This window comes from Marmota flaviventris, chromosome 3, assembly GCF_047511675.1.
Source record: "Marmota flaviventris isolate mMarFla1 chromosome 3, mMarFla1.hap1, whole genome shotgun sequence".
NCBI lineage: Eukaryota > Metazoa > Chordata > Mammalia > Rodentia > Sciuridae > Marmota > Marmota flaviventris.
In genome coordinates, this window is record NC_092500.1 from 71,721,230 (window position 1) to 71,745,535 (window position 24,306).

General features: G+C 37.3%; 1 protein-coding gene across 1 annotated transcript in view; it reads right to left on the reverse strand.

Moving 5' to 3' along the window:
• Positions 1 to 524: 524 nt before the first annotated feature.
• Tmem117 (transmembrane protein 117) overlaps positions 525 to 24,306 on the reverse strand; it is a 484,704-nt gene continuing 460,922 nt past the window's right edge. Inside the window, exons 7-8 of the mRNA XM_027934218.3 lie at positions 12,314 to 12,443; positions 525 to 1,452 (exon numbers count right to left, since the gene is read on the reverse strand). Coding sequence (XP_027790019.2) covers positions 806 to 1,452; positions 12,314 to 12,443 — 777 coding nt within the window. The 3' untranslated portion in view covers positions 525 to 805. The remainder of the gene's footprint in view (positions 1,453 to 12,313; positions 12,444 to 24,306) is intronic.

Genomic DNA, 24,306 nt, shown 5'->3' on the forward strand with positions numbered 1-24,306 from the left:
GTCTGGGGCTTTGTGTAAATGCCAATAAATGTGAAAGTTCACCCAACTGTACCTCTTAACCTTTGTTCCCAAAGGTAAAGGGCAGGATTTTTAATCAAGTAGCAATTTATCTTTAATTAGGAAAACATAATTAGGTATTATCACCTAATTATAATTACTGGTTGGAGAAAGTCATATTTCATGAGTAGTGACCCACATTGGATTACAGTTCTCCTCTTACTGAATTTTGCATCTATATTTGTATTTGGCAGACAGCCAATACAATGTAAAAGGTGACCACTATGCTTCTCTGCAGTGCAGGTGCCAAAGTCACCAACTCTGCTGCCAAAGAGACAACCAAGAGATCCTTCCCAAACCACATCTTGTCAATGTCTGTTTCCTGCTCAGACATCAAACGTAAATCAAAAGACTTGTATAAAAAAAAATACCAGGTGAAATAAGTTAGAGAACTGTTCCACACTTCATTTCTGGTACAGTTAAGAACAGTTTAATGTCTCAAGGCACCACTATGGTTGAACATCAGATACATGGGTAGTTGGCTAATCTACTAGGCTGGAAAGTCGGTATGTAGCTTGTGCAGTTGTGAAAAGCAATCTCTAGAGGACTGTTAAATATATAGTAGGCACATGTATCATAATACAAATAGAAAACAATGAGTCCTAGAAAAAGCATGTTGAGCACCTTTGTGGCATTGTTCATATTTCTTTACCTAGCACTACGTAAACCTTACATTTACAAAAGGAAAGACTAATTTTTTAAAGTTACACTCAAGGTTACTGTTTGTGCTATCTCCACATAAGTGAATCTAGTTCGTAGGGGTACTTTTAGAAGTTGTTGGGTCTTGATCAGCTTCTGTTGCACTGGTGGATTCATTCAGGTGGGAGCTCAAGTTTTCAGATGTCAGGTGGGAGGACTTGTAAATGATCTCGTTGAAGTCGGACCTGATGCAAACCAAAGGAGGGTCGTTCAGTGGGTCTTCCACCGAGACCTGGGTGTTTTCTCGTGTGATTCCCATGTCTTTGCTATGTTCTGATGGGGATTTTCTTTTCATGCGAGTGTAAGTTTTGTCTTGATTCTCCATGCCTTGCTCATTTTTCAAAAACCGCCCAAAGAACCAAATGAAGAATCCAAACCACACAAAAGCTATTAAACTTGGAACAAAGGCCAGACACTTGACATCAAGGCTAGCCCCTATGAATCTGCTGTGCAAGAACATGTCTCCCTCAACATACGTTTTATTAGTCTGAGGGTTAGTGTGATTGGACCTCCATTCCCAGGACAGCTTGGTTCTGTTCAAATCCTTTAAGCTTTCTGAGTCTTTCACTGTATATATCTTCTGCCCTGGGCCAATATACTGCCCATACTCATGAGGTTTATAAAATATTTGGTTCTTCCACATATTAAGATCCAAAATCAAGACGAGAAAGATAATTCCATAGTTAAACCATTTACCTGCATTAAAAAAGAAATACTGCATTAATCAAAGACCCATAAAATTGCAATAGGGTTTTCTACAATAAAATGAAGATAATGGCATTAATATAAATTGTTCATATTTTAAACCTGTTAACAATTAAATTTTTGACAGTGCTATGCTGCCGTAAAGTGAATTGGCAAAGGAAGCTAACTAAATTCATTCTAGACATATGAAAAACCTAACTGTAGATCCCCAAACCAATATCTTATGATATTTATAGCAACAAGATTAAGTCCTTGTTTTATAGGCACCACAGCTACATCAAATTTGGTTCCATGTAGGTTATTTTCTAGTACATTTTAATTAGTGTTGAAAACAAAGTTCTAATGAAATTCTTAGAAAGTCCAATGTATGATTGAACAGCTCTTGCAGTTTTATAATTATATTTGGGCAAGAAATAAATCATTTTGTAATGCAAGCACAGTAGTATATCAATTGAATTCACATTGCTGTTGCAGGTAACCTGTTGATTAAGCCATTAGTTGATGTGATTCAGATCAATAATCCTTGAGCAATTGTTTCAAGACTTTAAAAATAATTGCATCAAATTATCAATGGATGGAATGAATTCATCACAAATATGATCAAAACTAATGAACTACTTTAAAAGACATGATTTGGAGAGAATGTAACTACTACGATTTCTTTGCAGTCTTTAAAATCTTTTATAAACAAGATGTTATTTAGTGATGTCTTACTGAGTGGTGTCTTTACATCTGCAAATGCAAAGAATGTAGAAAAATTTCCAAGGGATACTACTAGTATCCATTATAATATTTGTATTACTTCATTACAGATTTATAGCATCAAGTATATTGTAATGATATAGTGAAGTCCACTTTGTCATTTTGTTGTAGCAAATTTGGTGATATATGTAAAAAGCCCTAGAAGTTTCAATTATAATTTCAGCTACTATGCCCAAATTATTTTCTTTTTATTTGAAGATAATAGCATTGGACATTTTAAGTTACTACTTCTTTTCTTGTTTTGTTTTATGGTAGGTTCTTAGTATGCACCTGATCTAGTTTTGAAGTTCTAAGGAGTGATTTGAACTTAGTGTCAAATGTTATAAATATTTTATCATGTCTGGAAACAACATTCTCACTGTTCTAAGTTATTTTCTAGTTTGGGTTTGAAAAAAAAGCAAATAAACAAGGGGTGACAATATTTATTGAGCTCACAATCACTCTGTGTAGGACACATTGGTAGATAGCGAAGGCATATGTTTCTGCCTTCCAGAGGGAATTCATCATCTAGTTAGGGGAAAGGACAAAGACATCAACACATAACAATAAGAGGTCACATTTGATAGATACCAAAAGAGTAATACAGAAGACAAATGCTGTAGATGTTGAGAACATGGAATAAAAACGGAGGAGTAATTTTAGGATTTTGGAGGAAGTTCCAATTCATTAGGTCCTTGAAGGAAAAACACGACAGAGAACACTTTGGAAAAATTAGCTTTTTTAATTATTATTTTTTTAGTTTATGCTTTTATTATCCTTCAAAAAAAATAAGGTGACGTAGAAGAGAAGAGCCAAGAGGAGAGAGGAGGAAAAAGACTAGAGATCACTACAGGAAAAGCAAGGCAGGGTAGGGATAAAACAGATGAAGTGAAAATGTTCAGAGCTTCTCTCCTGGTATGAAGCACAGAGGTTGCTTATTTGAGGTCCTGGGGACTGAACTCAGGGCCTCCTGTGCAGCAAGCAAGCACTCTGTCCCCTGAACTATGTGTCTCAAATCTTGTCTGGTATTAAGGGGGCACTAATCTGCAGTTTCCTCAACAAACAGAAAGTTGAAGAGGGGCTTTGGGTTCTTCTCTGCTGTAGGAGATTCAGACCTATTCTCTTGCTATAAACTGCATGTGTTACCAAAACTAGACTAAATAATACAGGTAAGAGATCCTTGAGTTTGTATGACTGTCTGCCACAAATGTCTCCCTCTTTAAGTCTTTTAAAAATAAAATCACAAATAGGATAATCCCTCATAATGGGTTTTCTGTTGCTAGGGTTAACAGGATATAAAAAACTGGAGATAGCAGAATCAGAGGACTCAAGAACACTCATGGAGATTGGCAAAGGGTACTTTCCTGATGGGGAGAAGATGCTCCATGTGTTCATGGTCATAGAAAACATAAAAGACCAATAAAATTGCTGAAGCAAAGTGGAAGTGATGGGCACTGGCCAAACTAAGAAAAAAACACAGAGGATGGGAGGAGCTTTTCTCTATAGTTTCTAATTATTTTTCTACCAGTTGGATACTGCTGGATATTCTACCAGTTGGATACAGTCTGGCCCTTCATTTCCACATGAAATAATCAATTTATGTTATTTCTCACATGCCCTGAAGTCTGAATATTTACATGGAGTAGAGGAGAAGAAAATTAAAACTGTGAAGCCTAACTTCAATTAATGGCTATCATCCCCAGGCTCCCATACATCCTTACCAAACTGTGAGAGGGCATGCAGTGAGAAAATCAGCAGATGTAGGTCCCATCTCAACAGCAAACTTTGGTAATATGACCCCAGGTAACCTGTTCAGACTTGCTTCACCACAGTTACTCTATTTTCAAATTGAGGACACTAAATGAGATGGCTTCCAGTTCTATGATTTTTGCCTTCCTCCCCCAAATCCTTCTATTTATTAACTCCAGGTAGAGTCCAATTTTTTTTTATTCTATGAAATGAAGAACTAATACCAGTGTAACTATTCAAAGGATCTTTTTGTGAGAATAAAATAAGAGGCTATATCTGAAATATTAAGTTTGCCCAAAAAATATAGGGTGGTATTATTTCTCCACTTTCTTTCTTTTGCTTCCACAGTCCAGATAATGTAACATCTTGGGGATAGAATAGAGTGAAAGACAGGTGTATTAGGCTTGTAACAAAGATATACCTGAAAGGTGATCAAAGTTTTCAGTTTGGATAAACTAGCATGACATTCTGAGTGTTGACATCTATGGGTAAGTCACCTGGGACCAGAAATCCAAGAGGCCCAGTTTGTAAATCCATGTAAATAGACTTCTTTAAATCAGCACATTTAACAGCTGAAAAATCCTTAGTCATTGACAGGTTGTCTACAACTTGCACTAGCACTGGGTCTGAGAAGAGTTCTTTTATATACACAGATTTTGAGGTGAAACAGCAAGGGGTGGTGTTCCCCAGAGTTGAGAGGCCCAAGTGAGGTGGGAAAGAGCAGAGGGGAGAGATGGGAGAAGGGAGTGAAGCAGGCTGCATATTAACATTCTAGTTCCTTTCATTTTCCTGTGGATGGGCCAGCACACCCCTGCCCTTCACCCCTCACTGTCATAGCCACTCAGTTGACACTTGAAGCTGTTTAAAAGGGCAGAAGGAATGGTCCTTCTTTTTATTTGTGTGTGTTTCCAACCTCCTGATGCGACCTCCAGTCCATTTATCTATTTGCACAGAGGAAGGATATTCATCTTTCTCTCTATCATCCATCTTCCCATTTTCTCACACAGTGTTTTGTTACCTTGGTAATGCTTTCTCCTCTTTAAAAAAAAAAATTATTTTGCCCTGCGAGATGTGGTAAACCAGAAAGCAAAGTCAGTCAGGGCATCACAATCTCTATGCTCTTGTCTATAAAGTGAAGGAGTTGAGCTGTATAATCCTTCAGGTTTCTTCCTAGCCTGAAAAGTCTCTTTGATGAGTCTGTGAAATAAACATTGCCTAAACCTTAATGTTTTATGATGGGCCAGAAAAATCTCACCATTAGAGCAAAACAGATGGAATACACAGTTTTCATATGGAGAAAGGTTTCCTTTAAAAAAAACTGTATATTCTGAGAAACACGGTTTACCATAAAAAATAAATTTGAGTCCCTGAAATGACCCATATGGAAAGGATATAGACACAAAATGGAGAGAATAGAAAGGACTTCTTCTGTAGCCATTTCTCCAAGTGTGCTGTTGTGCATATATGATCAACAGTGACGAGAGGTTCAGTGTTTCCGCATTAATCACACGAGAGCTTTGCATTTCCCCCCGTTGTTTCAGCTGCACAGCATGATGTAAATCAGCAAGGAGGTAGGCTAAGAATCCATACGTTATTCCTATTAATCTCCTTGTTGAAATATCTCACTGTCTCCTTTAATGAGAAATCACTGCATGGTGTTGGTGGGATTACCACTTTCTTGTATTTTGTGCTTTTAATGAATCTTACTGATTGTCAGAAATGATATTATAATGGAAATTTTATCTTTTTACTTTGTGGGATTTTATAGAATTCTGGGACAGTTAATTTTAAAAGGATTCTTCATTAAATATCACCCTCACTTAACACAGCAAATGACAACAATTTGGGGGAAAGTGTTATTTTTATAAGTTAAGGGGAAAGGCAATAAAGTGCTGATATTTCTACCATATAATAAACCAGTCATGATTCAAACATGCAACTATGATTGTGTGTGTGTGGTGTGTGTGTCTGTTACTGAGATTGAACCCAGGAGACCTTTTCCACTGAGCTATGTTCCAGCCCTTTTAATTTTTTTTTTTTGAGACAAGGGCTTGCTAAGTTGCTGAGGCTGGCTTTGAACTTGGAACTTCTTGCCTCAGCCTTCTGAGGCACAGGTACCACTATGCCTGGTAACTCCAGTTTTTAATCCTTTACTCAGCACATTTGCCAGTTAGCACTATGATTGAGCTGTTCTGTGGGCACCTCTTCAACTGGGATTTGACACTACTCAGCCAGACACCCAGGGCAGGTGCACTAGAATCATGGTCCACAAAGCTCTTCAGCATCCATCATGGGACAGCAGGAAACCATGGCCTTGAAGAAGACAAATTTTGGATAAATAAAATAGTTTTCTATCAATCTTCTTGGCCATATTCAATGTTCTCTTATTTTAGACAGAGCAGTGAAAACAGGGCTCACTGAGTTATCACCTCTTCAGGTCTCTCCCTAAATAATTGGGGGATCACTAGAAACCACTTAAGGACTTAGGTCATGAAGAGACCATTTAGTAAACTGAAGATATTTACTTACTAATTTATGAATTAATAATAATTGAGTTAGTAAAGTACCTTCTTAAGACTTAAAAGCAAATTGATAAAGCTTCTTAAAGTGCCTCTCTTGTCATTACTAACTTCCTAAGTGGGAGACTATTCCTTTCAGAAGTAATTCAATATGACAAGTACAGGTAGTACTTGGTAGATCACTTTGTGATAATAAAAATAAAAAGAAGAGGCCATGCGGGTGTACTGAATTAGATGGCCATTAGCCTATGACTTTCTTGAAAATGTATCATGGGAATGGTGTCATGCTCATTTCTCTGTTCTCTGGATCCTAGCCTGGTTTTTGACACACATTAACTCAGAAAATGTCCGTTAACCAACATATATATTCTGAGACAATGTGCCCAGAAAAATACAAAGAATGAAGTCTTAGTGTTTTGAGTCAAATGCATATGTTGCAATCATGTGGTGACGACCAGATATGCCTAAATTGGATATAATCTGGAAAATTGGGAAAAGCAAAATATTCATATCTCTAAAATTATGATTTATTCTCTATTCTAAGTCCTTTTCTCTGGCTGTGAAGACATTCCTGAAGGGGATGTGAGTTTTATTGCAAAAATGCATGAATGAAGACAGGATGCTCAGCTTGAGTTGGGCAGACTAACTCAGGTCCAGCAAGGACTCACAGGCTATGGGGCAAAGCAACCAGAGCCCTGAAGACAAGTTTTGTATGAATAAAAGGAATTGTTGCTTCCTATAAAAGTAAACATAGTTAACTTCCAGAACTGTACAAACGCATTGAAAATGAAAATAGCTTCAGGAGAGATTTGGAAAAATTCCCCATTGAGAGACGAGCAAGAGGTCTTCATGTACTCTGGAAAATTTGTGATCTTTGGGGACCGTCATTGTGGACAGGATGTATCATATTTCCCTATAACAAGTCCCTTGCTGATCTTGTCAGAATCTTTTGCTGAATGGACTAGAATCCTGACCCTCCCCGGCACTACCCCTCAGCTGATTGCCATAGGAGAACTCTTTAAGAAAACAATCTCTGGGAGCTCATTTTCCAGAAATCACACACCTATGGAAATAAAATGAAGGGCTTTTATTCATTAGTTTGCACATCCTCGCTGTTGTTGAGCACCTGTGCCCTCACACCACTCAGGAAACTGAAGTGGAACACAGACGCTGTGGAAGCTTGTTTACTTCTACATTTTCCATTTTTGCCGAAAGGGTTCCCGGGGGCATCATTGTGCCAACAGTGAGAACTCTTCTCGTGGCTGCACAGGCCTTCCTTCTGGCCTTTCCCTCAAACCCCTCCTAATTTACTCAGATGATGGCCACCGATGGGACACTTCCTTTGTCTAGCTGGGATGACAGATGGCAGAGTTTCCACCGGGATTGGCATTAATAGGACTCAGAGGAGTTTCTGAGACTGAATTGAGAGGCCATTCCTCTCTCGCCTCCAGAGGTTTAGTGCATCACATTTTTTAAATCCATCTCTGCACTCACCTTTTAGGTAAAAGGGAAGAGGGCAGAGGGGATAATTATGCAGTCGCTTTTAGCATTATTCTTTAAGAGAAGAACAATGGACTTGGGCTAAAAGTACCAATGTGATGAATCACTAATCACTTATCCCTTTGTTAGCTGAAGTCAAAATTCCAAGAAAAAATGTTTTAACACACCCTTGGATAAAGATGATTTATTTTTATAAGCTGTAGCCCAGCTTATAAAATGAAAGCTCATACATACTGCAGCAAACCATCTGTCAAGGGGGATCCAGATGAGCTAAACAGATGCAACAATTCAAGTTATTTCTGACATGCATAAATAAAGCTAGCTTGGAATCAGGATTAAAAAATACTCAAATCCTAAATGCTTTTAAAATGTCAATGGGAACTCATCAGTGTCAGATAACCCTCTGCATAGAGCATTGCGCCGGGAGAGAGCATTTTCCATTCCAGCTTTCTTCTGCCTGAGGACTCTGAGGTAACAGCAGAGCACTCAGAATAGTGGATAAATGGTAAGAGAACGCTTTCTCAGGCTACCCAATGTTTCGAATTAAATAGGAAACACAAGCTCTGCATGAATGAAAGGAAAAACTTTAGGTAAAAAATAGAGAAAGCTTACTACAGGGCAGGCGATGTTTTAAGGGGCTTGCACTTGTACATTAATTCTCAGAACTGTTCCCATTTAGGAGATAAGAAACTGAGCCTCTGAGAAGTTAAGGAACTTGATGAAGGAGGGCCACACCACCAATAAGTACAGAGCTGCAGCACATGCATCAAACCTTTACCCTCAGTTGCTTCAGAATGTGCTGAATGCCTTGTCTAGGTCATAGAAACGTGGCAGCTGGGGCCAAGGTGGGGCCGCCTCTGACTCTGGAAGACCCTTGGCTGTCTTTGCCCTGGCTCTTCGAGTGCAGTATAAACACAGGGAGATAGAGAATTAAACAACAGCAGATGAGGTAGAGAGGGAAGATGGGAGGGGAGGGGAGGGGGGATAGTAGGGGATAGGAAAGGTAGCAGAATACAACAGTCACTAACATGCCATTATGTAAAAACGTGAGTGTGTAACTGATGTGATTCTGCAATTTGTATTTGGGGTAAAAATGGGAGTTCATAATCCAATTGAGTCAAATGTATGAAAGATGATATATCATGAGCTTTGTAATGTTTTGAACAACCAATAAAAAAAAAGAAAAAAAAATGAAGCAATGGGGGAAGGCATCTAGGAGCCCTCAGGGTTCCTTTCTATCCCTGGCCCCTGCTTCTTCTGTGAACACCCAGACTAGCACCTTTCCCTGATCATTCTCCACTTTGAGACAATTTCGGTTGGTTCAGCTCTGAACTTTCCAGCTCCTGGAAGGAAGGACTCTGCCATATGCCTTTCTTACCGGCTATTCTATTGAATTTGCATTTTGGTTTTAACAATTGCATATGAAAATGAATAAAAGCTGAGATTAGATGAATTCTGCCTATAGAAATGTTTCTCAGCAGCAGAATTTCTCTAAGAGTACTCCTCTGGCTGCCTGCCCCGTTATCACATGTTGTTGAGAGAACGATGAATTCAAGGCCCTGCCCCCATACCACAGGCATTAAATCCTGGGTGTATGTACGACTGATGGATTTCTTTTTTAACGTCTCCAGGTGATTCTAGCATACTTTAAAGTTTGAGTTCCATGATGAATATAGAGGGCTTCATGCTTAGTCACCACCCCAGTGTGATAAGTATATTTGCTTCTCAAGGAAAGTACTGAAGTGTCCTTTAAAAACAAAGCAAATGTTGGGGCAGCTGGTCAACAAGTAAGCATTTGCAGTTCACATGGAATCTTGCAAGAAATTTTTCCATCTAATTATGGAGAATATTAAAATACATGACAAAGCACAGTATTTTGGAAATTTTATCTAAGCTTTCCCCCCAGAAACAATTGTCTTATAAGGTGAGATAAAGTAGAAGGCCCTTCAGGATTAGATGCTTTTCCATAGTAATCTCTGCACCTTGCCAGCTTCTTCAGTTGATTAACAGAAAAGAGGTAGTAATAGAAACAGAGCACAATGAGAGGGGAAGAGCTCTTTCTTCAGCCTCAAACTTGTAGCCATTTTCCCAGGTATTTTAACAATGGGTCTGTGGAGGCATGTGAACAAATTGGATTTATCACAAATCAGAGTTAATGGGAGAATTCTTAATGGCAAAGCCCTCCCCTCCCCTACTTTATTTTGAATTTAAACACCAGAATCCTCAAAGGCCTTCCCAGTAGATCCAAGTAATAATTATTTTCATGGCCAATTTCATGGAGACATTCTGGAGTCATCTGCAGCTTCTCCATCAAAGAGGAGCACTTCTAAATCATCAATGTCACCTGGGGAAATCTCATTCCCTTGCCCTTTCCCAGACCTTCTAGGTCAGACCCATTAGAGATGGAGCCCAATGATCCATATAAGGTTCCTCCAGTGATGTGGCTATGTTCCCACCTTCTGAAAAATCTTATTTACATGCAATCTTCATTACAAAAATTTAAGTAGTTTTTCTTCCTGTACAGCTTTTAGAAAATAATACAGGGGGTGGGAAGGGGCAAGAGTTTCAAGTCACGTGTCTGCTTTTCTCTAAATGTAGTGTGGACTTTACTTTAATGTCAATGACACTGGAGTTTCAGGGAGTCCTGTGTGCATGGCTCCCTTCCAAGGCACTTCAGATAATTTTCTAATATACTTTTGTATTCATCTTTTCAAGAAAAAGTATTCAAATTGTGTAAACATTGCTTATTACAAATCCTGAATCTTCTTCCTTCAATAAAGGACAGTGTATATAATAACAAAGTCATGTAAAATAGCCCTAAATTAAATATTTTTAACAGCTCAATTTTTTTTAACTAATGTGTTCTTCAATTTTTTTTTTATTGCCTTAAACCAATGTTCTGCACTTAAGCAGTATATTTTTGACAGGCATTCTGATAGTCAGAGACAATATTAGCACAGTGATAGCCTGGGACAAGAGCTAGTAGCTAGAACAGATGGTCCAGGCAAAAGCCCACCCAAAGGGATATGCTGATGCCATGTGTACGATAGCTGTTTTAGAAGTCCGAGAGGGTAGCATGCTGCAGAGATTAAGTGGGGACTCAGAAACCACACTATGTGACCTGAACTCAAATTGATTGATTTACCCAGTGAATTTAATAGATGGGACTCATTCATTTTGAATAGGAAAAGAAACCTGCTGCATCTTCCTTATTCATGAGCTCATTCTCCAATTTAGGAAGGTCGCCTCACGCTCAAAGGAAAAAACAGCCTCCAAGCTGGGAAGCAAAGGTTTTCTGCAGTGTTCAGATGTTAAGGTTTTCTGTGCTTGGGCTATTTTTATTCAGCAGCACAGACGGTAGTGTAAGCACAGATTTCTTCAGCAATTTTTATTATAGCAGGTGTGGGATCTTAGGCCATTGTCCTTAAAACACATGTGCCTTCATTCCCTGCATTTGAACAGCTTGGGAGCTAATGCCAATTTATCTGTGATAATTCAGCTGTCTGCTTCTTGTTATAAAGAAAAAGAAGTATAAAATGTAACTCCAGGAAGCCTTTTTTTTTTTTCAGATGAGAATGACTAAAATTTCATGAAAGAACATTACAACAGATCATATTTTAGTCATTTCAAAAGCAGGAAATATTTGAAAATGAAATACTCTGGGGTCTACAAAAGAATCACTTAAGACAAACCCATGTTCAGAAACAGAAGTAGGTTTAACAAAATGAACGGGTAAGTGTCCTAACTCCATAATGGCATATGAACTGATTGGAGCATTTGGAATTCCATTGTCTTGATCTCAGTAGAAAATGAAGAAGTTTTAATGTTGAAAATGTATACCACACATTGTGAGAAAAGAAATACCCAATGAGCAAGATCAAAGCCGTGTGGTACATGGAGAATGGCAGAAGTGTTATCTGTTTCAAAGATGTGTCCTCCCCCTTCCATAATCATACACTGGAATGCTACGAGGGGCAACCCAGCAGGGGTCTGTGCGCCCCTGGTTCACTTTGATTCCAAGAAGGAATATCTGCTAGTTACCACAATTGGAACATAAGTAGAGGTGACATGTTTATTTTTCAGGCCAAGGTGGTTAAACAACAGGTAAGTCTTAAACATCTTCCCTATTATTTTTATCATCATCTACCTGTTGGATGTTAACACTAAAATTGTCAAGGCTATTAGTAGCCTAAGTCTCAGATTGATGGTGCTCAGTCCCCAGCCAACACGAACCACCTTTGAGAGAGAAAATTGAATTGGTGCCTCTCAAATGTTTTGGTTTGCTTGTTTAGAGCAAACACTGGATAGCAGATAATCGAATGGTGTTCAGTTATATAGCATACCTGTTATGTGAATGCGGTATTCCTCCTTGAAGATCTTCTGGAAGAAAGGGATCTTGAACTGCATGTGAGGAGTGTGCAACCCAGGGAGGTTTACATCGACATCTCCCATGAAGTGGGGGAATTCCCAGTCCTGTCAGAGAAAATCAACATAAAATCATATTTGTGATTTGTTTCATTTCCAAGTAGCAAAAACGTCCCAAACTGACTTCTTAAAAGTATTCATTTTATAATCATTTAAATGCAGACAGCTGTTGGATGCATCAATTTCATTCTGTGATGGTTATTTTATGTACATTAGGTAGCAGTATGCATTCAAAATCAAAATTAAGTCATAACTTAGATCCTTAGATTTTTCTCTTTAATGTAGTCATAAGAAACTAACACAGAAATGATTTACATCTATATATGTTTATCTCTTGCATTCTGGAGAACTGATCTTACATTTTTAGAGAAAGGAAGTGATCTGTATTTAATAAATTTGAAATAAATATGTTATATTTTGTTTTGTTATTTTTCAAAAATATGAACCTCTAATAACATGTGTTGTAGAAGAGGACAAAGTAAAGAGGATTTCATTCACTTAACCAAATTCTTCAACTTATACCAGGGGGCTTTATTAATCATCTCTGCTAGCAGCTGTTCAGAATATACAGTATCAAATATTCCTGTCCGGATTTCTTGGAATTCAGATCAATTTGAGCCAAAAGATGGAGGACCTGACACGGTGGCACTAGAGACCAACAGGGAACTAATTCCCACACTGACATTAGTTATTTTGTGTCTCACCTGCTCTTGGTTTTTAGAGAAAGGCACCAAATTAAAGTTCATGATGAGTATATAAAGAAACAATACATTAAATCTGAAAAAACATTTGAGATGGATTCACAGGCATTAATACACACAATTCTGCTTTAATTACTAAATTTTCATGAAATCATCAGTGCTATATCTAATTAATATTTTAACCAACTTAAATATGAAAGTCTTGAACAAAATATTAATTTGAAATTTCAATCCATTAGCTCAATGTAAAACAGTTAAATTTATCCAAGACTTCTACCTATGTAGCTGACAGAAGTTTGCAAATAGGACTGCCTGAACTTTTTAGGAGTTTCCATGTCCATTCCACTCCTCTGTCTGTTGAGCACACTGACTAAAGAAGAATAAGGCTGGAGGGAAGGAGGCTGTGTGAGTAGAGTAAAGCCTTCAGTATCTAGTAGGTTCCTCATCTGGGAATCATTTCAAACTGACAATATGAAAAAAGTACACAAAGAAAAAAGATGAAATAATGCATCATATCTTTTCTATCAGTGTGTGTGTGTGTGTGTGTGTGTGTGTGTGTGAATGAATCTCATATTGGTCTCGCCTCCCCTTATTTTTCAGATACCATCAGCAAATAGACATGTCATTTGGAAAGTTTAGAAAATCCAAAGCACTAAAGCTGAATGAATTTGGAATATTTTGATCTGAAACATTAGCAAAAACTGAATTGGTAATGGTAGCTGTTAACTACTGGTAAGGCTGTAGTGTAGCATTTGCCTTTCCTTTTTCCCTCACTAATACCATCTTTTGCTCTTTCTGTGCTACTTGCAAGAAAATTGATATTAAATTTAGGCCTTTGTTAAAATATAACTGATGAAAACATATGCTTGGAAAAGAAAATGACTTGTAACTAGAATATCTTTCACTTGCCCTGGATAAATGACACCTTATCATCGATACAGCAATTCTCTTTTTATTTCTTGGCTTAAGGAAAAGAATATTTCCTGGTAGTAATTGGGCCATTGTATTTAGAATTGGCTTCTTTTTAGAAAGACATTTCTTGGATGCTCCCATTTGGTTTTTCCTTTTGTGAAACTGAACTTTTCTACTGGGTGTGAAATTGGTTTTGGTTTGAAAGCAATCTCTGGAGATTTCATGTGAACTGCGATCAAAATTCCATTCACTAAAAAGTGGTTTCTCAATTATTTCCCACCTGTACTTGGAGATAGAAAGAAGAGTTAAGGAAATGGGGAGTAGAGGGAAAAGGGAGAAGAAGAAGTCTTGATGTTTATGTGGATGATGACTTTTGGGATTCTTAAAAGATGATCAGGGAAGGGAGTCAGTGGCAGGGGTTGGGGGTTGAGATATGAGAAAAAGAGGTGGTGCCATATAAAAATTTTTTTCTTAAAAATCATAAGCAAAAAGATGATGTCTTATTCATAAAGTCTTCCAGATCCACTCCTTCTATTTTATTTTTATAATAATCATGTTTTGCTTTGTCAAAACTTTTAATCCCTCAACTCCCTGTCTCCAATCTCTTCCTCAACTACTCCAGTTATTACAATTCAATTCCTACTCTACGTAGCTCTTCAAATTTATTATTCTTGAATCAGTGTAAACTCTGGCCTAAATTGACTTGGGGTGGGATGGAAAGAACTGCTACCATTTTTTCAGAACATTTTGAGCTCATCTTAATGGAAAATGGATGTATGAGGTTAATAAAATGTCGGTTATTTATTGAAAGAAGGCAGAAAAAGGAGGAGGATGGTCTTCTGAGCCTTCCTAGATTTCAGTCTCTTCATGTACAGATTGCTCTTGAAAATATCCACATCACAGTTTTTGGGGGGAGGATGAGGTGATGCCTGAACAGCAATTGGCACACAGGGGAAAGTCATGGAAATGGCCAACATGCATAGTTGATTTCCTCGAATGATTCCAAGGTCAGGTTTATTCTAAGAGTAAAGCAGAGGAAGCTGGATCTGTTTTCTAAGGGTCACATGTTGGTGGCTTTAATGAAGTGTCGGCTTTAAGATCTAAAGGAAAAGAAAGAGAATTATCTTTTTGCCTTCATCCCTTGCATAGCACTCCCCACCACCACACCTCTGGCTGGGATTTGGCCAGAGCAGAGACCTACCCAGGTCAGGAAAAAAGGGGGAGCACCTCCCTCAAAGGCATATAGGCGTGGCCTCATGAGGAAGACAGAAAAGACTTTAATGTTTCCTGGTGCAATGTGAGTCACAGTGACCTCCAGAAATAACTGTGGGAGATTTAAATGATTCAGAGAGGACTTCTATGCATGTAGGAGAGTGAGCCAGCAACATGTGTAATTAAAGGCTGAGGAAACCATGGACATTTGTGTTATAAATTATTGAGTACTTGCAATGTTCTAATATCATCCTAGGATGTATGCTCTTATTGTCTCTCTGTGTGTGAATTTAAATACCTCATCTATTTATCTATCTGCACATACATTCAAAATAATCCTGAAAACTTGTTATTATTGACACATTTCTCCAGTTTTATTGAGGTATAGTGTACAAATAAAAATTATATGTACTTAATTAAAGTCACAATGTGATGTTTCGATATATGTATTCATTATGAAATAACTATCATAAATTAATTAAAACATCCATCCACAGATGGAGATTTGCCTCAGAGAAGTTATTTGTCCAAAGTGGAAAAAAGGGTCATGCAGCAGAGCCCAAGTTTTAACTGGTTCCAAAGAACCCATACTTTCCACCAGGCCAGGCTGTCATTAACCATGAAAAGTAACATTATTTTCTGTTTTTAATTTGCAAATGGAATTATTTTTACCTGCTTTGTGTTCTGAATGAGAAGCACCAATGATCATCTACATATCTCTAAGAACCAATGTCATATGGGTTTTAAAATTTCTCTCCCCAACCCCAAAGGGCTGCCATTTATCTGACCCTAATGTGAACAGGAAGACCAGCTTTAACTCTTTCTCCATGGAGCAGCTGTCCCAGGGACTGTTGGCTTTTATCAGACTGCCAAGAGGCGGATGGTTTGACCAATGGGTGATTTACAGCAAATACTGAGACTGTCTTGGCATCATGAATATGGGTGCATAGCCAGTTTTATACACATGTTAAATATGTGTATGTTATGAGAATCATGGTTTCCTTTCCTTCTGCATGAATGTAAAACTGCATATTTTGAACACAAGATAAAGTACTTATTAAGAGAATAATAAGCAAGATGTGTTCAGTTACTAAACTCACGGTAGATAGGCACATCTTGGAAATGCACATTATGAAATGTTCATTAATTTTGTTCTTCAAAAAGTGTTATCAGTGTTTGGTAACTCAAAGCCTTCTTACTGTTCTCTGCTATTAAATCCAGCAATAACTGGCAGAAGTCTATCAGATTTGTGGTTCAGTGGTGTGAGAATTATCTAGGCACATGGTATTATGCTATTCTGGTTCTCATCAGTTCGTGATGATATCCACAGTGTGAACAGACCACTAGCCTTGCATCTGCCTCATATAGGAGAAACAGTTAATTTTCATTCAGATGGGCATATTTCCATATAAAAATAAATGAGCAGTGTCATGATATATATCCAATCTTATTTCTTACATACTATGGTTTACTTCTGCCTATGGCAATAAAAAGCAGCTACTGATCCCTATTATTCATGGCCCACATTTGGACAGAATTTCAGGACAATGTTAAGTACGTAAGCAAGCTAGTCTCAGGACATCCTGGATTCATCATTTCCCAGTGCTTTCTCATTACGATCCATGCCTCAGGGTCAAGGAAAAGAACTTGGTACTATTCAGAGGAACTCGAGCTTGAAACCAACACTGTTTTGAATTCCCTGACTAGCATTCAATTTCCCAAATCAAATGAAGAGACCTCATTTCTATTTAGGGAAGTGTTTGACGATAAAAATGTAATAACACTGATTACTCTATCCTGCAAAACTAGAGCCATCGTATCAGAACAGAAGTTATATTTTCTGGGTTAAAGATTAGCCACCTGTTTTTTGAGGAAATTAAGAAAGAAATTAGATTTTAATGAAAAGCTGGAAACTCTTTAGAATTGAATTGACAATAGATTATTAAATGTTACTAAAAATATCAGCATTTTTCAATGTAATAATTTATTTATCTCCTCTTTATAGATATTAGATTATTAAATTTCAAATTATTTCAAAAGCCAACTTTACAGATATTTTTCTTTCCTTCTTTGTTAATCTCTATTTCACCATTCTCTAGAGCTGAATTTAGATCCCTGAATATCAGAACATTTTGCCAAAGATCTTCCCAGCTTGTAAAGTATCCTTAGCTTTTCCATGCTTAGCAGTGTCCTAGCAACAGGATTTTAGATGACAGTGAGCAGTGGTGGCCTGAAGAATTGTACTTATGCTTTGGGTGATATTTTTGTTTCTTATTAAGCAACTAGAGTGCCTGGTTTCTTTCAGAAACTCTGTGCTTCTTCTAATTGGCAAAGTTGCCATAGTATCATTCAGTTGAATTAATCCTTGGAAGCTCTGACATACAGTTGGTTTTGTTATTTATTTGTTTATTGCCTGTCTCCCCCACTGGAATGTAAGCTCTAGGGAGCTAAGAGGAATTTTTTTCCTGTTTGGTCCACTGCTGTGTTTCCCATACCTGAAATAGGGTTCAGCATAGAGTAAGAACTCAAATATTTGCTAATTGATGAATGGAGTGCTCTGAAAGTTATACAACAATCCATTTTGGGTTTCATGCAAATGGAAACACAGATGGATGTAGTTAAACAGAAACAGCACAATAAAAACTTGTTTTTGTAAATAAATGTTACACATCACCTAAGATTAATTATTATAAAGAAATTTGTTGTCTTATTTTTTTTCTTTATTCACCAGGTATACCGGAATTGTATGGAGAGCAACAAAAAGTCTAAGCCATTAGCCAAAGATCACAAAAGAAAGAAGGGAGTGAAGGTCAAGTGTAAATATCGTGAGCTGAGCTAGTAAATGTTTGGGAAGTTGGTTACTATACTTTGTATACAACCAGAGATATGAAAAATTGTGTTCTGTATGTGTAATAAGAATTATAGTGCATTCCACTGTCATATATAAATAATTAATTAAAAAAAAAACAGCAAAAAATGTGTGTTGGGGGACTGAAAAGGGGTCCCCTTTTGAATTGCCATTTGCAAAGGAGCTCATGAGATAATGTGCAAACAAGTTGGAGAACAGGAATGAGAATATAAAGGAGCATGTGGTTTGGAAAGGGTGAAGGAATAGCTTCACACAGTGATGACAGTAGGAGAAGTGTTAAGGCAAAGTGGAATGCAAGACAGAATCTGGTGTTCACAATAGAGGTTTCAGGACACTTTTTGATGTCCTTTGACATTGACCCTTTTCTCATATGTTGTATTCTGATTTTCTCTTGATATTCACTGTTTTGTTTTTCCCCTGAAGATCAAATGCATTATATAACCTTTTGTAGTTTTCTTTTAGAAGGCAAATAGGCTACATAAAGGATTTAAAACCTTTGGGGGAAAAGTCTTGGGTTTCTGGTTGAAGTAGGCTTTTGTCAACTAGTAGTAGAGATGGCAGACCTCATTCATCACTAAAACAAATCCATGCTGAACTGCAAATCTTTACTCAAATTGTAAAGAACTTGACTCTTTTACATATTTCTGTGTATCCTAAAGAACCCTCAATATTATTGTGGTCTAAAATGTAATTTATATTAGGGGCTTACTTTTTAGTGTCATATCTTTTCTTCGTCATTATTGTTTTTTTAACTCACAAAAGACAATATAAATTCTGGCTAATTTTGAAGACATTTACCAGTGAGATATAAATATTAGTCTAGTGCCTATATAAAAAAACATGTCAACCCCAGAGCAGGTCTGAAAACTAAATATAGTCTATTACTTTTTAGAGAACTTGCCTAAAGGCTGTGGCAAGGTATCAGTGGGTTTTTAAAAAGAAGTTCCATTACATCTAGACATCTGAAAGCATCATTCCTTTGAGCACCAAAATGGAAATGTGTCTAATGAAATGCACTGAGCCTCATGTACAGATGTCCTGCCCTCACAGACTGATGTGATGAAGGACAAAATAAAAGTCATTCTTATAAGTGTTTACAACTAATGGAAATGCATCATGTGGCATCCAGGAATAATGGAAAATCAATATCCCTTACTAGGGCACCACAGTTCACCAGTACAGAAGGTAAGAGTGTTCAACATCTTAAAGACTCCCATGAAACGGGGAGGGAGGAAGCCTTTGGCTATGAAGAGTGGCTGATAACTTAAAGTTAGTGCAGAGTCTGAAGAAATGCTGTGCACTGGGTCATTTTACATAGTCTTCCAACTGATCTACTCAGTACTTTTTAAGAAGAACAAATGTTAACTATATAATAAAGTGACATGTATTTTACTCAAAAAAGAATTCCTCCTATAAGGAAAGAATGAAATCTAGTTAAAGAAAGTTATTAAACAACACATTTTTTGTGTTCTTTTTCAGACACGGGCTATAGCAAAATAATATGTATTTCCTTCTTATTCTGTGCTTTATTATATTTGCATATTTGGTACAAAATGCCACTGCTCTAGTGTCTGTTCTGGCTTTACATATGCTGCCAGCAATGGTCACATTCAATTGTCTGAATGACTAATTTCTTCTATGGGCTACTTAGGAAAATTAATGAATACTGTCAAAAGAGTAGATATTATTGTCCTTCATAAATTCTTTATGTAATATTGAGGTCATTTTTCTCCATGAAAAAATAATGATAATGGATATCAGTGGGAAAATGTGATTCAATATATAAATGCTCACCTCACAAACAATGGAAAGAGTATGAAGTTGATCTTAATGTCAGATGGGTGGTAGAAAAAAAATGGCCTTTAAAGTTCCTTATAGTGGTTTCATTTCTATTATTTTTTCAGGATTTTCTAATGGAGCATATATTCTATTTGGGAACACAGACTAGTCTTTTAGCAAATGAGGACATAATATGTTGTCAAACAATGATAAGTGTTCTGAAGTGAGGAGGGAAAGGGATGGAAAATAGTGAGATGTCATGGGTGCTACTTGGATGGTCAAAAGTAAATGTATCTAAGCACCATCTTTCTACCGAGTACTGGTTCATATGAAGAGAAAGCACTGTAAAACTCCTCTGGAGGAGGATAATATCAACTATAAGGAAAAGCGAGCACAAAGGCCCTGAAGTATGCAGGATGGGACCTTTTTGTGTTCAAGAAGCAGGAAAACCAGAGTGGTTATGGGAATGTGGGTGATGTGGAGAGTGGTGGGAGGAATAAAGTCCACCCAGGAGACTGCAGCAGAAGTTCAGGTGTGAAGTGAGGTGGATAAAACACGGGCAACCAGATGGTCAGGTCAAGATGCATTTTGAAGTTATTACAACTGGTTGGAGCAGCTGGTAAATGGTAATAGCATTTATTGGCAAGGAGAAGATTGGGGGACGAATCCACTTTCAGAAAATGGGGAAGTGGGTAAGAAATTCAGAGAGCTACTCAGAATACGCTGATATGAAAAACTAAATAGATAACTGTCACAGTTTGAATCTCTCCTCCAAAACTCATGCTGAGATTTAATTGTCATTGTGACAGTATGAAGAGATGGGGCCTATAAAAAGTGATCAACGGAGTAATGTCATTATTATGTGCCTGCTTGCCCTTTTGTCACGTTATGATGAAGCACAAAGACCCATCCCAGATGCTGGTGCCATGTTCTTAAACTTTCTAGAAACATGAGTATTATGGTTTGGATGTGAGGTGTCCCCCAAAAGCTCATGTGTGAGACAATGCAGGAAAGTGTAGAGGAAAAATGATTGAGTTATGGAAGCCTTAACCCAATCAGTGAATTAATCCCCTGACAGATTATCCGAGTGGTAACTGAAGGTGGGTAGTGTATAACTAGAGAAGGTGGGTTATGTGTGGCTGGAGGAAGTGGGTCATTGAGGGGTATGCCTTTGGGATATATATGTTGTATCTGGTGAGTGGAGTCTCTCTGCCTCCCGATCATCATGTGAGCTGTTTCCCTTTGGCACTCTCTTATGCCATGATGTTCTGCATCACTTTGAGCCATGAGGAATGGAGTCAGCTGTCTCTGGAATGAGACCTCTGAAACTGTGAGCTCACAAATAAACTTTTCCTCCTCTAAAACTGTTCTTGTTATTTTTTTTTTGCCACAGAAGCAAAAAAAAGCTGACTAAAACAATGAGTCAAATGAACTTCTATTGCTTATAAATTACCAAGTCTATGGCATTCTATTACAGCAGCAGAAAGGTACTAACCCAGCATCCAAGTTGAAGTATCATGTAGGCGGTTGGGAAGCTTAGGGAAGAGGCTGAGCCTAGAAACACAGATGTGGAGTCACCAGTGTATCTATTGATATAAGGTCACAGAATTGGATAAAATTACATAGAAAGGGAGTATACAAAGCCAAAAGTAGAGGTCCAGAAGCCTAATAGTAAGACACTTCAGCATTTAGAATCTTTAAAAGGAACCAGCAAAGTAACCTGAAAAGAACAGTCATGTCCTAGAAGCCAGGATTTAAAAAAAAAAATGTTTCAAGCAAGAAGGAGTGATAACTATGTCAAATGTAGCTGAAGGTTTGAAGAAGAATAGGACTGAATATTAGCCATGAGATTTGACAGTATGAGGGTTGTTGTTCTTGACAACACCTCTGTGCTCCAGAAGAAGCACAAGTGAAGGACAAAAACACAATTGGAGTTGATTCAAAAGAAAATGAAATGAGATGTATAGTCAACTGGAGAAAGGACAGCCTTTTAATAGATGGTGCTGGGGAAAATGAGTAGAAACAGTCACAAGATGACACCGGAGCCCTATCTCTCACCAGTTATGAAAATCAACTTAAAATGGATTAAAGACTGACATAAGACCCCAAACCATGAAACTACTAGAAGAAAACCTAGCAAAAACATTTCAGAACATTGGAATGGGAAAGGATTTTTTTTCTTTTTAAAAGATACCCTAAAAACACAGGAAACAAAAGTGAACATAGACAAAGGGAATTATATCAAACTAAATAGCTTGTGTTTAGCAAAATAAATGATCATCAGAGTGAAGAGATGACTCATGTTTGAGTAAAAGTATGTAAACTGTTCATCTAACAAGGGGTTAATATTCAGAGTTTATAAGGAACTCAAAAAACTCAATAGCAAAAAAGCAAGTAACTCAATAAAAAATGGGCAATAGACCTAAATGGATATTTCTCAAAAGTTGATGCATAAATGGTCAACAGATATAGAAAAAAAAGTTCATCACTAATTTTCAGAGAAATGTAGGTTAAAACCAAAATGAAATATCACCTTATTCCAGTAAGGATGGGCCAATTATCAAAAAGAGAAGATAATAAGTGCTGGTGAGGATGTGAAGACAAAGAAACTCTTGTACACTGTTGGGGAGAATGCAAATTAGTATATCTACTATGGAAAACAATCTTGAGGTTCCTCAAGAAACTATAAATAGAACCACCATATGATCCAGTGACCCTCTCCTAGGTATATATCCAAAGGAAATACAATCAGTATGTCAAACAGGTTTCTGCACTCTCATATTTATTGCAACACTAGTCACAACAGCCAAGAAATGGGAACAACACAAGTGTTCTCAGCTGATGAACAGATGAAGAGACTGTGCTGCATAAACACAATGGAATACTATTCAGCCATAAAAAGAATGAAATCCTGTAATTTGTGACAACTTGGATGGAAGTGGAGATAAGTGAAATGAGCCTAGCTTAGAAAGAAAGTATCACCTGATCTCACTTATATATGTATCTAAGAACATTAATCTCATACAAGGTGAGAGAGTGGTAGTTGCCAGAGGCTGGGGAGGATGGAGGGAAAGGAGGGAAGGGCAAAGTATGATTGACTGGTATTAAGCTACAGTTAGAAACAAGAAGTTCTGGTGTGCGGTTGTACCACAGGGTGACTATAGAAAATACTGTACTATGTCTGTATGTCTGTATAACTGTTATGTATCTCAGAAAGCTAGAAAAATATTTGGAATGTTTTTGTTAAAAATAAGTAATAAATGTTTGAGACATGTTTATGATTTCAAACTTTTATGACTTATATGATCACACAATGTGTACATGCATTCAACTGTTACATGGGACCTCACTACTACGTACAATTTTCACATTTTTATGTATCACTTAAAAATAATTTAAAGAAAATAATGAATATTAAAAATGAAAAAAAAATGTAAAATAGTAGAGCTAATACATATAGAACTTTTAGGAGCTCTGCTGTAAGAGAGAATAGTGTAAATAGACAGTAATTCAGGAGAGACCATGGTTAGGTTAGTTTCAAATGATTTTCTTAGTATAAAATAGAGTGAGTTTTATAGACTAAGGAAGTCTGAGACCTATGATTTCTTTTTTATATTTTCAGTAGTTTTGCAATTACCAGTGTTAAAACTGATTTGCACAAGTATGGACATACTGGTTGTTTACAGCTATTGTCCATTTCTAGTGGACAGTGTCTATTCAGTACTGACTACTGGGTACTACTGCTTTGGCCAGTAGTTAAACATTCTGACCATCATTATCTGTGATCTCAAAATGGCAATTTTTCTGAAAAAGCAAAAGAGCCCCTATTTATTGAATACAGCAGGCTTTTAGAAACAAGAGGCTGGGTCCTCACTTCTCTGTACCCAGTGTGGTTTCCTTCTATTTTCATCTTTCTTTGTAAAGACTTCAGGCTCTGGAACAACCTCAGAGCCCACTGCTTGTGACCCCCTGGACCACTCAATGATAACATGTAACAGAAAGTAAAACCTTTAGAGCAATGAATTTGAACTGTCAGATTTTCCTTGTCTGCCTTCAATGAATTTTAGGTCAAGAGTGTTCATCCTTTGAGCTCTAGAGAAAAATTATCCACCCTCAAGTAAGAAATCAAAGACTAGGAAATAAGATATATTGGTGCAGGTTAGAGGGATGGAAAGAATAAAATATATTTTGTTGTTTCTGAGTTATATCCTCAGTGAATTGAAAAATTTTCTGAAATTATTGTTAGTCCAGAGGTCAATGGCCAACAAAAGTCTAACATGCATTGCTTTCCTTGTTCAACACCTATGGGAGGGATATCCCATCACCCTGAGTCCTTTTGGAAAACAGAACTACAAGCTGGGGTAAAGAATCTTCCATGCATGTCAGCAATGGCATATCTTCATACTGACACAATCCATTCAGGAAAGTCTGATGTGGC